Source organism: Austrofundulus limnaeus, unplaced genomic scaffold (assembly GCF_001266775.1).
Source record: "Austrofundulus limnaeus strain Quisiro unplaced genomic scaffold, Austrofundulus_limnaeus-1.0 Scaffold61, whole genome shotgun sequence".
NCBI lineage: Eukaryota > Metazoa > Chordata > Actinopteri > Cyprinodontiformes > Rivulidae > Austrofundulus > Austrofundulus limnaeus.
In genome coordinates, this window is record NW_013952463.1 from 987,239 (window position 1) to 1,002,975 (window position 15,737).

Sequence of the window (15,737 nt, forward strand, 5' to 3'; positions counted from 1 at the left end):
GTTAACTTGCATCCCTAATTTATACAGGAATTAAATTAATTTGTATCTACTCATATTTATGTAATTAAGTGTTTTAATGATTGATTAATCGAAAAAATAATCAACAGATTAATCGATTATTAAAATAATCGTTAATTGCAGCCCTACATATCACTCAGCCCTAGATGTAGTGCTGACTGACACCTTCAGGGACTACTCAGCTGAGGGTTTCTTAAGTCAAAACACCATAGCCAGTTCCTTTCGAATTCAAATTTTGGGTGTGTGTTTTTGTTTTGTGTTTGTTTTTTCCAAGACCCACAAGCTCCTTGCTCTTTATAAGCACAGACGAGGAAAAAAAACACAAACTGTATTGACACAAAGACTGGCTTAAAGTATGCAGCAGCGTGAATACGACTGAATTAGTTCGTCGACTCCTGTTGCTCTCATCAGCTGAGCTTTTTTCCACGCCTCTTTAAATCCACATTGATGTTCTCTGAAAGCGTGTTTGATCGCAGTAACACAGAATAGGCTGTTCGCCCATTTMATGGTACTGTCTCCTGAAAAAGCCTACTGTTTTAATCAAACACATAAGCTTTAATGTTTCTTTTCTGACAGTTTTCATCATTATAATATCCATACAGATCTGTTTTGATTTAGCTATAGTGATAAGATGACTTGTCRTTCCCTATAAGTTCTGATTTCTCCTCTCTTTTTGTTAGTGACCCTGCTCTSCAGTGATTTTGTGTTTGTGCATCAAAGATTAAGACAAAATTTATCTCTTGAAAATAGTGAGAATTGCTCTCCTTGTCTGGATGTGCTTTCCTTTTAACTAAATCTGACAAACATGTATCAAACCAAAGCCTTTAAGTCACATCACAACAGAGAAGCCCAACAAAAAGCACAAAAAAAACATAATAAAAAGAAACCCCAACAAAGAGTAAGCAGACGCCACCTGTTGTTCTCCATTAGAGAAAGACTTAAAATCAATTCTAAATTACAGCTCACACACATCATTACAAAAGTGATGGATTCCCAAAGTACTCTGTAAATTAACAAATTTATATGAATCCTTTCAGTTGCTTGATCTACCATTTTATTGGTTCCTCACTCCAGAATGTTCCATTACTAACCCATCTTGTTGTTTATTCTAACGTTTGCCTCTAATTTACCATCTTTTAATATTTTTTCAGTGAGGGAGACTGGTGGGAGGCTCGGTCCCTTACTACAGGTGGAAATGGATACATTCCCAGTAATTACGTAGCTCCGGTGGACTCAATCCAAGCCGAGGAGTGAGTGAAGTTTTTTCTCATCCACATCTAGATTCCGAGAGGCACGGCAGCTCCATCACCGGGGAGCATATCCTAAATAATTTAAAAACTACAGAAAAAAATGGTTTAAAACAAATGTTAGACTTCACAGTTGATATTTTTCCGTCCCCTGCAGCTGGTATTTTGGTAAATTGGGTCGAAAGGACGCGGAGAGGCAGCTGCTTTCCGGTGGCAACGCCAGAGGCACTTTCCTCATTCGAGAGAGCGAAACAACCAAAGGTACTCACAGCGAGCAGCAGCAACACACTGACAGGAGCAAGGTTTTACGACATTTGATTAAAACAACAAATTCAACCCAATTCCAAAAAAGGTGGGATGTTGTGTAAAATGTAGATATAAACTATGCAAACATTTGAAAATCTAATACAATATATTTTTTTCCSAGTGACAGTAAACATATCCAAAAGTTAGAAAGTATATTATTTGTAGAGAAAAAATGTAGACAATTTTCAATTTGATGACAGCCACACAATTCAAATAAAGTCCATGGGATCGTTAGCATTGAGAAGCATCCCCTCTTCCTTCAAGAACAATCTGTAAATGTCTGAGACCAGTTGTTGGCGGTTTAGGAGGGAAATGGTGCTTTCTTGTCTGACAAAGGATTCTAACTGTTCAAAAGTCATGAATGGGAGGTCATATTTTTTAAGAGCCTGTATATACTTCTCTACATTGATGGTGCCTTTCCAGATGTCTAAACTGCTCATGCCAGAGGCACAAAAGAACCCCTATACCATCAGAGGGGCAGGTTTTTGAAAATATTTTTTGTAGACTGGTGAACTTCTACCCATCTTTACTCCTGAGAAATTCAGCCTTTCTAAAATGACTTGTTTAGTCCGCTTACTGACCTGCTGCTAGTTAATGTAATTAGTTGCAAAATTCTCCTCCAGATGTTTCTTATTCATAACGCTTACTTTTAAAGTCTTGTTGCCAATGCCCAAACTTAAAAAGAAATGTTTCTGCCATCAAATATAAAATTACATTATTTGTTTCTAATAATGGCACAGWTAATAAAAGAAAACATTTGATATGTTTACAATGTTCCATTATGAATAAAATATTAGTTTACATAGAAGCACCTCAATGTGCAAACAGAAACTAATCATTTTAAATTAAACATGCAACAGAGCAACTTTTGATATACTGTAAGATTGCACCATAAAGTATCCAGCTGCTCATTTTTCCATTTTTCAATAAAGTTTAACACTTTTGGTTGTTAGTTAACATATTGTATGTGTTGCTTCTGTTCCAGGGGCCTACTCTCTTTCCATCCAGGACTGGGATGACATCAAGGGAGACCACGTTAAACACTATAAGATACGCAAACTGGACAATGGGGGCTACTATATCACCACCAGGGCCCAGTTTGAGACCCTCCAACAGCTGGTTCAGCACTACTCTGGTGAGAGTGCTGCACTTCTRTGTGCAAAAACCTCTTGTTGTGACAGTTCTGGGTCCTTTTTTGTTCTTCTTTATAATAAAATGTTTCCATATTTTTCCTCCAGCCAGGGCTGCAGGGCTGTGCTGCCGACTGATCGTGCCGTGCCACAAAGGCATGCCTCGTCTCGCTGACCTGTCCGTCAAAACCAAAGACGTGTGGGAGATCCCGAGGGARTCTCTGCAGCTCGTTAAACGCCTCGGCAACGGCCAGTTTGGAGAAGTCTGGATGGGTGTGTATCTTTCTGGCAGAGAAGAGTTGGACAGCTGTAGGCAAAGTTGCGAAACAGCTGTATGTGATTGAGTTCAGTGAGAAACTGCATCCAATTTTGACCAAGACCCTCAAACAAAACACTGCTTTAACAAAACACATTTTACAACATCCTTTTACCATTTCATTGCTATTTAAGTTAAGATAATAASATATTTTAAAAACAGGATTTTGATGGAGTCTGTATCTGCTTGTTTTTTGTCAGGCACATGGAACGGTACCACCAAGGTGGCTGTAAAGACTTTGAAACCAGGCACCATGTCCCCTGAGTCGTTCCTGGAGGAAGCTCAGATAATGAAGAAGCTCCGACACGATAAGCTGGTGCAGCTCTACGCCGTGGTATCTGAAGAACCCATTTACATCGTCACTGAGTACATGAGCAAAGGTACAGGCTAGGGTTGTGTACAACACTAGCTAAAACCTAAAAAGAGATTAGTTGAAGGTAAAACCTAATATAAGCAGCACAACGGCTCAGTGGTTAGCACTGATGCCCCACAGCAAGAAGGTCCTGGGTTCAATCCCCGTTTCGGACCTGGGGTCTTTCTGTGCAGAGTTTGCATATTCTCCTCGTGCTTGCGTGGGTTTTCTCCGTGTACTCCGGTTTCCCCCACCCCCCCAAAACATGTACAACAGGTTGCCTTCAGTCCCAGGCCGCCCTTGAAAAAGAGATCAGAGATCTCAGTGGGGCTTGCCTGATAAAATAACAGTAAATAAGCAAATTGCCAGCCAACAGCCTTTAGTAACAAAATACTAGATAAAAGCCAAAAGGAGCAGAGCACTACTTAAAAGTAACAAAACACTAGCTGAAAGCTAAATGTAGCCCAAGGCTAATTAGAAGTTAAATGTAGCAGAACTGTGCCTAAAAGTTAAAATTGCAAAGTTCTAGCTAATATTATCAAAACACTGTCTAAAAGCTAACTTTGGAAAAGGATAGTTCAAAGCTAGTAAAATGTAGGCTAGAAAAGCTTGTTAGAAACTAAATGTAGAAAAATAGTTGTTAGCGACAAAACAATAGCTAAAAGCTAAATGTAGCAAAAAAATAAAATAAATGAAAGCTAACAGTAGCAGAATGGTAGTTAATCTGCAAAATTCTAGCTAAAATTATCAAAGCGCTAGCTAAAGGCTAACTGTGAAAGGATAGTGAAAAGCTAAAAATATCAAAGTGTGAGTAAAAATCAAAAATAGCCATAAAAATCTAGCTAGAAACTAAAGAAGAATAATAGTTAGCAACAAAAGGCTAACTAAATGTTAAAGGTAGCAAAAAATCAATAGAAGCTAAAAGAAACAAATTGGTAATTAAAAAGTGAAAATAACAAACTGATGGCTAAATGTAACATAAAAAGACCAACAGCAAACAATCCGTGAAAGCACATTTTAAATGTCCCTTTGTTTTTATGAAGTTTTTTTTTTCTGTGTGTTTAGGACAACAAATGTAATCTAGTTAGCAAACTCATTCCGTGCATTTATATCGCTAAAATGTTGTTAAATGTGCCTTGTCCTTATAAATAAATAAATAAGAGATCTTAATGGATTTCTGTTGTTAAAATATTTGTTGATAAAAAAAATCACATTTTTGACCTCTCCTGAATGAGCTGAACCATGAAAAACCATGGTTAATTTTAACAATGGTACATATGGTAGAAAGTACACAGAAGTATTTAAATGTAAAAAAAAAAACTTTCAGAAAAAGAGTTCTGAGTTTAGAAAATCAACAGCAGGTGACAATTTATTTCTTCACTTTCTGTAAATCTGACTTGAGATCTGCCGGTTAAAGTTAATGTGTGATGTCACATCTAGAAATATTGACAAAGATTTTGTCTCATTTTCAGGAAGTTTGCTTGATTTCCTTAAAGACGGAGAGGGACGAGGCCTCAAACTGCCAAATCTGGTGGACATGGCAGCTCAGGTGGGCCGTTCATTTCTTGCCTAATTCTTGTATTTTACTTTGAATTTCATTTTTCTTTGGACTCATTCGATCCTCCTCAAGTTTTACCAATTTGTCTTTTAAAATCAAGTTTGTACATTTTTAGTCATTGATACTCTGATAACTTGTGTACAATATGTATATAGTAAACTGCTGTTTTCTCATTCAGCAGGTCTGTTGACTACTACTGGATGATAAAAAAATAACTGAAGATTTTGTTTTTATCATTTTGACTCTAATAACTTGAGATGCTGGATCGAGTCTAACAAGTATTTTCTTAGCACAGATTTGATGACCTTGAAACTGTTTAATGACGTGACGCTAAATGGGAGGAAAAAATTACGCTGTTTCCCAGGTGGCAGCGGGAATGGCGTACATAGAGAGGATGAACTATATCCACAGAGACCTGCGCTCCGCCAACATCCTCGTCGGAGACGGCCTGGTGTGTAAGATTGCTGATTTTGGTTTGGCGAGACTCATTGAAGACAACGAATACACGGCGAGGCAAGGTAGGAGTGCTGGACTGTGTTCCACCAGATCTTRCTACATCAGTCTATAGCTTCTTTTTTGTTATTCTTTTACCATCTGTACTTAAATCTAWTTATTTACAGAGCGCAAAAAACATTAAGCCACTGCCATTTTGGTCAAACCTTTAAAAATAAAAACAATTTCACACAAGATCTCAAACAATGGCATGCATGACTCTCAGCTACTACCACATCTAATTCTAGCACAATATCTGTTAAAAAAATTAGACAGAATTTTGCTATTTTAGCTTCATGGAAGTCTGACCACAGCTTTAGCATTTTAGCTTTCATGTTAGCTTCTAAGCTAATGTATAAGCACCTCTGAAAAGTGAGTACACCTCTAACATTTTTTGTAATTAAAACACTGAAGATACAATGTGAAGTAGTCAGAGTACAGCTTATATAAAAGTGTAACTTCTGGTGAGACACACTGTTTATATATGGCATTAGTGCTCCGATGCTAATTTACTAAGTATCCCGTTTGATCGTTTCAACCCATTTGTTGTGCAGAACATAGAAACTAATACAAAATTTATTGTCACACATTATAGCTTTTTAGCTGTGACTCTTTGCATTTCTGTTTTAAAAGATTTTTTTTTTCGTCTTCTGCTACCTTTCATTTATGATTTGTATTTTTATTGTATATAGAATTAGTTTTTTTTWAAGAAACGAATAAACTAATACTATGGTTAGTCTCAATTGCAACCCTTCGATAACAAAATAKCGTTGTGYTTAAGTGAAACAGGTATTAAATACAGATTTCTAGGTAGTTAGATGTTTTCATGTGTCACAATCAACTTTTAGTAGCATAGAGAATATATTAAGAAGATATTAAGTCCAWCATGTCCCTTTAAACTGGGTTGGCTCTAAAGGTTAACTGGAGATATGCACCGAGACACAGGCAAAACCATTGCTGCCCATCTTTAGGCAGAGCAAGGTAAATATCCTCTGAATTAGTCATTAAGTTTAAGTTTAAGTATTTTTTCATTTATTAAGCACCCTTCATAGTAGTGCTGGGCGGTATACCTGTTCGTACCAAATACCGGTTTTTATTTTTGTTATGATATGAATTTTCTGAGTACCAACATACCAGATTAAATAGCCTGAACACGTGCAGAACGTTTCGTCACGGCCGCCAGTGAACTGTTCCCCGGGGTACACTTTTCTTTGCAGTACCGCTATGTGCATTAGCATGCTAATGTTATTGTTGGAGTAATTTGTTGCAGTGGCGGGTGGCGATTCCTCYGCTTATATTGGCTGACGTTAAAAAAAMCATTCTGTTTTCGCCAACGCTTAATGTAGTTAACACATCTTCAGTGACGTGCWCRGTTAGATTTAACACGTGACGTTAATGTGGAGATGTGGAGACGCATGGAGACTTTAACRTGCTTTTATTGTGAAAAGCCCAGGGGATGTAGCTTTGTAGCGGAGTTGAGTTGACTGGTATGCAAGGTGAGTCGTCTCGTCCTGATAAGGTTTATTAAATAACATAAAACAACAGACCCGATAATAATCTTTTCTTAACCCTCCTCCTTCACGACCGGACCAAAATGCGTGACTACTGTCTCCAACCACYAGTCAGAGAAAAGACACATAGGAGGGAAACAGCGACACAGACAGAGGTACAGTAAAAGAAAAAAGTTAATAAGCAGTTTTTTTTACATTTTATTATCAGCTGASCTGTGATGAAAAGAAAAATACCGTGATATACCGTGAAACCGATGTAAATGTTGAAAATACCGTGATATAAAATTTTGGTCATACCGCCCAGCTCTACTTCATACCAAAAGCAGTTCAAGGTGCAGTACAAAATTATGCACAATAAACAAACCCATAAAAAACAGCAGCAACAATAACAACAATACAATAAAAACAATCATTAAAAAATTAAAATAAAATAAAATGTAATGATCAGGAAAGATACAGTTCAAGTCTATTAAGTCGACTCTTGTGAGAATTTTTGTTGTATTTACACATTTCTTCACACACTTTAAACTCTGAGCATTAACCTTGACAGTAACCATACAGTGCCATCCAAACACAGTCATAATGTCTTTAATAAAGCTTTTAGCTCCTGCTATAGAGCGTGTTGTGTTTCTGAGGCACATCATCAGGAGAAACGTTTGGCAGCTTCACGTGTTGACCAAGAGAAGAGTGGGTTTGTTTGGATGAAATCAGTGGAAAATAGGAGTGTGTGGTCACGTGGAACATGGCACCAGCCTTAACTGAATACAAAGACAGACAGAAGGCTGCCCAGCATTCAGACTTTGAGTTTCTGTTGAAGGAAAGGTCAGACCACAAAAAAATATTCATTTCTTTACTAAATCAGACTCGAGCTTCGCCGAGGCAACTTCCAAGCTTCATTAGTCGTCCAGTCAGTCGCTCATTTAACAACAGTTCCAAYGTATGGTTGTCCAACCTGGGCCAAAAGCAAACTTCAACAGAGGAAGTTAATGAAATTGTTCCCCAGTGGGAAATGATGTCCATATGTGTCTCTGCGAGAGGAAAACCACAGCCGAAGAGGGAAAAATCTGTGGGGTGAATGTTGACCTACTTACTCTTTAAGTGTTTCTGCAGGGACTGAGAAGCAACAAACGTCGCCACGATTTTACTGYCAAAGATTTCTATATCACATCGTCTACCTGCTTTGTTTCAGGCGCCAAGTTTCCCATAAAGTGGACCGCTCCCGAGGCTGCGCTCTACGGGAAGTTCACCATCAAGTCAGACGTGTGGTCGTTCGGCATCCTGCTGACAGAGCTGGTGACCAAAGGCAGAGTGCCGTATCCAGGTGAGCCCGCAGAGCTTTGTGGGTTCTAGAGTCACATGAAGCTTCCTGTTAACTGTTCATTTTTGATTATTAATTTATGTGACATTGCTGCTTTTCATACCAGAGTTTAAACTAAWATCTTGTGCTGAGGAGGCTGTTTAGGTCAAAACTTATCAGAACATTATTCACAATCTCATGCAAGATCTCACCAGACGGGTTAGTTCTCAGAGTGTGTTGTGAACGACTTTCAGCTACTATTACACATAATTTTAGCTAAATGTCAAATTTACTAACTTAGAACCATKTTTGTGTTAGGCTAACTCAGGGGTGTCAAAACACATTTTCATCGAGAGCCACTTGAGCATTATGGTGGCCGTCAAAGTAATCAACTTCAACATTTCATGTTTAACTTCAACTAAACAGGCATTGTCACATTCCTTGTCTCATTGCGCCGGCTGAGCACAGCTAACAAACAGAGCTTTATGTGGTATTTCCTGCATAGAAACAGTGTTTTAACACGTCCTCATGTGAACACTGAAAAGTACTACGTGTACGCTTGACCAAATGTGAAACAAATAATACAGAAATACTACTAAAAGTAAGAGTTTTACTCACTGTTGAGTTTTGGTGAGTAGCTGCCATCTTGAATTTTGCACTGGGGTGGTCGGGACGTCCCAGTGGAAGGGGCGTTCCAGTTTAAATTTACGACTTGTAAGTGGGAGATTACCACTTCCCAGAACAACCGGGCCGTATCAAAAATAGCCAGCAAAAATGCTACTAAATGGAGATTTTACACAACAAATTTTGTGAACTACTTTTGAACCCTGTGCACCTCCAGCTGGTGGTGGGCTGCCGTCATTTCACAGGTAAAATAACCAACATGCATTGTGGGAGATGTAGTGTATGGTCAATACTGGCTTTAAAGCACATTAATACAAATTTGAAGCGCTTGCAGCCCCAACCCATTCTCACTCCCATGTCGTCACATATTGACGCTTTTCCAAGGTTCCCTCTACGTCCGATTTTGACGCGCAGGGTACCCCCGTCACGTCAGTTACTGACGAGATGGGGCGAAATCTGTTGCCATATTTTCAGAAAGTGTAGAAAATGCGCAAAAACTACCGTTTCGAAGGCTGAAATTACCTTTGTTCACTTTAGACATCCTGTCCCTGACCCTAGTACCTAAAATTAACCATTTTTAGAAAATGTAGGAAATTCACGTCAACATGTTCCAAAGCCTGAAATTACCTAATATTTACCATGGACATCCTACCCCTGATCCCAGTACCTAAACTTAACCATTAATCCTGATCCCTCATGTTAACCTCAGACCCCCGACCCAAAGACCCCTGGTGGCGCAACCCGGAAAAGCCGCGGGCGTCAAGGACTGACGCGAGGGGGGTACCTGATGCGTCAAAATAAGACGCAGAGGGAACTTTGGAAAAGCGTCAATATGTGACGAGTCGGGAGTGAGAATGTGTAGGCAGCCCACATAAAATGAAGTGCTGGGCCACATTTGGCCTGCAGACCTTGAGTTTAACAAATGTGGGCTAACCTCTCTCATAATGAACTGTGTTGACTTCTAAAAATAATGAGTTGTAGATTTACATCTAATGGTTACTTTCTAAAAATTCATTAAATACTGTCCAGAGATTCTTGAGATATTTTGCTGACAAACRCTTTTGACACCAGTAGTTAATGGTAAAGTTTTAAAAGCACATTTTAATATCTATAAACCTGGCTTAGTTGATCTGTGGCAACCATCTTTTTATTTGCTTTTATTCAACAGCAAATAAAAACAACATGGCAAATCCCATTTAGATCACAGATCTCTTTTGCAAGGGTGGCCTGGGCCTCAAGGCAACTTAGTGTACGTATTTGTTTGTGCGATATTTTATTTAATTTACATTGAAAGTTGATCAGCTGTTAATGTACACCCAGTGATTACAGACAAAATGAGTTGGGTTCAACTGTCAGTGCTAAAAATCTTAACAAAATTCTTGTGTAACAAATTTCACTTGGGAGATGAGTTATGAATAACTCTCAGCTACAACCACAACAAATTTTAGCTTAAAATGTGTAAAATCAACTAAGCTGTAGCCCTTTTATATTCGCTAGGGTTAGTTAGCTGTGGTGGCCATCTTGAATCTGGTTGTATCCAAATGTTAACCATAATTAAAATCTGTGCTCTGGTTCATAGGATATGCTGCTAACAGACAGACAAACACAGGTAGCTACATGATTTAAAGGCAGCTCTTGAGCGATTGGYTAGTGCTCAGAATAAATGTTGTGAATGAGTCTCAGCTACTACTACGCCGGATTTTAACCCAGTATTTTTTAATACTGGCGGAGTTCTAGCTGTTTTTGTGTTTTCTAAAACCAGCTGGCTCTACCGGCCATCTTGAGGTGAGTTGACTCCAAAAGTTTATTAATTGTAGACATTTATCCAGAGATTACTTTCTGTGAGTTTCATTAAAATCCATGTAGTGGGTCATGAGGTATTTTGATAACAGACAAACACAGACAGGCAAAAAACATTTTCACCCTTTCCCCTTCAGTGTGGGACAATAGAAAAACACAATAAATCATGTTATAAATAGAAAAAATTTCGTAAAAAGAGCTGTTAAACTGTTTTCTGATCAGAATTAAGAAAAAAAAAGATCTTCTCCTTCTTTTGTCCCCCCCAGGCATGAACAACCGGGAGGTGCTGGAGCAGGTGGAGCGAGGCTACCGGATGCCGTGCCCACAGGACTGCCCCACATCCCTGCACGAGCTGATGGTGCAGTGCTGGAAGAAAGACCCCGAGGAGAGGCCCACCTTTGAGTATCTGCAAGCCTTTTTGGAGGACTACTTCACAGCCACTGAGCCTCAGTACCAGCCAGGAGATAACCTCTGAGCAAGTCATGTTATTACACTGGCTSTCCACCAGAGGGCACCACAGTTCWATTTTATTTTATTTTTTATTTCTCATCTTAGAAAAGCTTTTTGACTGACTTATTGAATTCCAACCAAGGAGGACGGAGGAGCAGCAAACCGACCATCAAATGAAAGGATGTTTTGGGTTTGGGATGGGGGGAGGGAATGAATTAAACCAACATGAGTTCTGTTGTGTGATTTGTATGTAGTGTAAATATAAATTGCTTGTTTACTTAACTTTTTGTTCGTTTAATTTTATATTCCTTTTGATAATTTAAGAATATGTGGGAGTTTCTTCTTTTATTTTATTTCTCAAATTTATTGGTTCTGATTTTCGCAGGAAAGAAGGATAAAAGTCGTAACAGATGTTATGGACCGAAGCATTTCTTTAAAAAAAAAATCTTCCGGGAGTTCTCTTACCTTTTTTTTAAACATTTTTTTTATATAAGGCTAATATAACAAAACTTCTCTTCTCTTCTCAAGGAACTTTAGATGTACTTATAAAACCYGTTTTTGCCTTTTCATGTTTAGTAATATTCTTCTAATGCAAAGGAATGCCTTCATGCTTTCTACTCACTAACTCGACTCATCCACCCCAACTCAAACTGTACGACTTCATCACGGAGATTAAGTGGATTCATTGCATTTCGGCTTCAGCCAATTACTTTTTTATTTTAGAGCGGCTTAACGTACCTTTTTAGTTTAGCTTTCTGTAGTTTAAAAAACGGGGCTGATTTCCTCTCCTGCTGAAACCATTGTTTAGCTGACTGCTTAGTGTCCTGATGACAGTGTATGTTGCATTAATGTTCGGCAGCAGGCTGTATACAAACTCTGATCCTTTCGCTTTCAGCAGCCAAACAAACTGCCACTGACACCATGAGAATGAAGGATGTGTACTCGTATTTGTCCCTCCATTCTGTGTATTTTGGAATAACATGTTTACAAGAGCATTTTTTTAAATATTCTACCAGTGTTATATGTTGCAGGTTGTTGTTTTTTTACTTGGTATTGAGCTCATCTCTGGATGAGAACGTACACTTCAGGATCAAAGCGCCATTTCTGTGTATTTATGTTGCTCTCCACGGGTGGTAAAGTGAATGATAACTTTTGTTTTTTATCTCCTTTTTTCCTAATTTATTAGGCACACGGGAAGGTTTTTATTTTTTCTTTTGTTTCTCATTATTTATTGTCTGTCTGCTACTGTACACAGCTGGTTTTGAAATAAACAATCTTGCARTTATTATCGTTCTGGTTTTAAGAGTGATCCAAGATCTAAACAAATAATGATCCTTTTTTAAATAAACCTTGTAATCTTACACGTAGCCGTGTAGGTGTATAGTAACTAAGTACATTTATTTCATTATACTACTTAAACAAATTTTCTTTGAGGATTTGTAATTTTACCAAGTATTTTTTTAACTTTTACTTCTGTTTCATTACATTCAAAACATAATTGTACGTTTACTTCTTTACTTTAAAATTTAACACCTAGTAACAAGTTTAAATATAACTGGAACTGATCATAAAAGGAGTTGTTTATGTACTGTAAAAAAATCAAGGGTTGGATTTGCTTAACCAAGCTACAAAAGGAAAAACATTGTATAGGTCCTCTGGACGGCTTCTTCTTTAATGAAACGTTTCGTCTCTCCTCCAAGAGACTTCTTCAGTCTGAGAGTTTCAGGCAAAATTCAGCCTTTTGAGTCCTGCCTCCAGGTGACTGATACTCACATCACATGGCTATTGTTGACACCTAATTAATACCTATTGTTAAAAGGGGGTGAAGAGATACTGCCAATGGCCGCGCTGTAGGAGGGGGACAGCTGAAAACGGAGGCCCCCACCTCTGTTTAATGATGGACGGTCTTTCTTCACAAAAATGGCTTCTTTTACTCCTCTCTCAAACCAACGTTCCTCTCTTATCAAGAATGAGAACATCCTCATCTCTGAAAGAGTGACCGCTGGCCTGTAAATGAGTGAAAACTGCAGAGTTCTGGCCATTAGATGTAGCTCGTCTGTGTTGGGACATTCTTTTGAACAGTGGTTGCTTTGTTTCCCCGATGTATAACTGGTCGCAGTCCTCCTGACACTTAACAGCATATACAACATTTCACATTTCATATCTCTTCACCCCCTGTTAACAATAGGTATTAATTAGGTGTGAACGATAGCCATGTGATGTGAGTATCAGTCACCTGTAGGCAGGACTCAAAAGCCTGAATTTTGCCTGAAACTCTCAGACTGAAGAAGTCTCTTGGAAGAGAGACGAAACATTTCATTAGAGAAGAACCCGTCCAGAGGACCTATACAATTTTTTTCCTTTTGATTTTTTACCTGGATTACTGAGATGCATCCGGACATAACCAAGATACAGTATGTGAACTGGTTCCACTAAAATGAGTTGAGTAAATGTAAGATTTTTACTCAGCTCGGTTAGTGGAACCAGTTTGGTTAAAAAAATAAATTCAACACTTAAACATATTTTTACTTTTCTGATTACTGAGAACACTTTAATGAACTTTACTTCAGTACTTTTCTTATCAGTGAAATTCATTTTTTACCAAAGTCATTTTCTGTTCAGGTATTTTTTTTCTTTTACTTGGTTATTTCTTTTAAGTATTTTACATACAGTACCTTTGTGAAGGTGGAGAGCTGGGGAAAGTACCACAACTATGGATGACCTCCTGTGTGGTACCGGTGCCAAAGACCAAACATTCTAAGGACCTCAGCAGTTATAGGACGGTTTCCCTAACGTCACGTCTGATGAAGACACCAGGCTGGCATCGGGGTGGATGATCACCTACCTCCTGAACCGAGCTCTGACCCACCTAGAGAAGCCTGGAAGCACTGTGAGGATCATGTTCTTTGATTTCTCCAATTCTTTTAACACCAGCTTCTGAGGGACAAGCTGGAGCTGTCTGGAGTGGACCACCAAATGTCCCAGTGGATTCTGAACTACCTCAGTGGCTGTATACAGTAAGTGAGGACACAGGGAACTGTGCTGGCACCGTCCCAAGACTTCTCCATCATCCACCCAGGCTGCCACCTTCAGAAGTTCTCTGATGACTCTGCCATAGTCTGCCTTATCACAGGTGAGGACGAGTCAGAGTCCACACAGTGGACTCAGGACTATGTGGACTGGTACCAGCAGAACCACCTTCTGATCAGTGCTGCTAAAACCAAAGAGCTGGTGGTGGACCTCCGCAGACACCTCGCTGACACCAGTGGACATCCAGGGGATGGACATTGAGACTAGGGGTGCAACAATACATGTACCCGTATCGAACAGTGCTGTATCGAACAATAGATTTTAGAAATTTACTTTATCAACATGTCTTCTGAAGATGCTCTGTGTTGAAGGATCAGTGGATCTGTGTTCGACTACTCCACCTAGGCTGCAGTTTTGAGCGCAGATCCACTGAGAAACTTGCTGTTTCAGCAACATTTAATTTAAAAACTGTACTTTTGAGGTTAAACAAATGTTCATAATTAATATAAATAAATTACAAGTTAAAAGTGGCATGGAAATTTCTCTTTTTTGTATCGAAAAAATATCGAACCGTGAGACTAAAGTATCGAACCGAACCGTGAATTTCCTGTATCGTTGCAGCCCTAACTGAGACAGTGGAAGGGTCAGATCAGACTCTACCTGCTGAGGAGGCTGAGGTCTTTTGGAGAACACAACACCACTGATGGGCAACGTCTTCCACCTCCTGCATGAAGCTGCAGCTGAACTGGAGAGCTCCCGCTACAACAAATATACAACAAACATAAAACACATATAAAGGTTGATGACGGGGTAATTCAAAATGTACCCAGTTTCGCAAAAATGTTTCTACTCTCTCTTGTTTTTGTTTTGTTTTTTCCAAATAGAGTTCTTGCGCTAAAGGAGTGAAGGAAACACTGTAAATGATGTATCATTAAATTTACAGTAACTTACCATGTTTATCCAGTAACTTACTGTATTTTACAGTAGTTTTACTGTCAGTACATAAAGTAGTTACTGTTTTTTTTATTTTACACTAAAGCTACTGTAAAACAAAATACAGTAAGTTACTGTATTTGTTTTTACGGTGTATGTTTAGATCAATGTGGATGGAGAGGACGGAGACTGTTCCATCTCTTAAAGAGTAACTTACCCCAAAATTAACTTTTTTTAACTGATAAACTGTCTAGAATGTGTCTAAAATGTTACATAGTACTATTTCTGTGCTAATTTTGATGTTTTTGTGCGTATTTGTTCAAATCTGTAACATTTGATCTAAAAACATGTTTTTGCTGCTCATCTGGGTGGAGCAGTGGTACTGCAGGCTAATTTGCATATTGGTTAACGGCTCTCCGCTGTGACGTGTCTTCTCCACGGTTTCGTCACAGCGGCTGTGTTCTGGTATAAAAGCCTCTCTCTAAGACACGCCCCTGCAGCAGTCAGAGGGTGGAACAGTTAGCAAGCTTAGCATGATCGTCTGTTGACCTTCAGCCTCGGGTGGAGAGAGGTGCTGGCTGCTCTCTCTCTCCACACACACAGAGAGAGAGAGACAGAGAGAGACAGAGAGAGACAGACAGAGAGAGACAGAGAGAGACAGAGAGAGACAGAC

General features: G+C 38.9%; 1 protein-coding gene across 1 annotated transcript in view; it reads left to right on the forward strand.

Moving 5' to 3' along the window:
* Window positions 1-12,387, forward strand: part of LOC106518449 (tyrosine-protein kinase fyna) — a 33,803-nt gene extending 21,416 nt beyond the window's left edge. Inside the window, exons 4-12 of the mRNA XM_014009748.1 lie at window positions 1,170-1,268; window positions 1,423-1,526; window positions 2,557-2,706; window positions 2,810-2,974; window positions 3,218-3,397; window positions 4,842-4,918; window positions 5,292-5,445; window positions 8,120-8,251; window positions 10,918-12,387. Of these exons, the coding sequence (XP_013865202.1) occupies window positions 1,170-1,268; window positions 1,423-1,526; window positions 2,557-2,706; window positions 2,810-2,974; window positions 3,218-3,397; window positions 4,842-4,918; window positions 5,292-5,445; window positions 8,120-8,251; window positions 10,918-11,126 (1,270 nt within the window). The 3' untranslated portion in view covers window positions 11,127-12,387. The remainder of the gene's footprint in view (window positions 1-1,169; window positions 1,269-1,422; window positions 1,527-2,556; window positions 2,707-2,809; window positions 2,975-3,217; window positions 3,398-4,841; window positions 4,919-5,291; window positions 5,446-8,119; window positions 8,252-10,917) is intronic.
* Window positions 12,388-15,737: the final 3,350 nt, after the last annotated feature.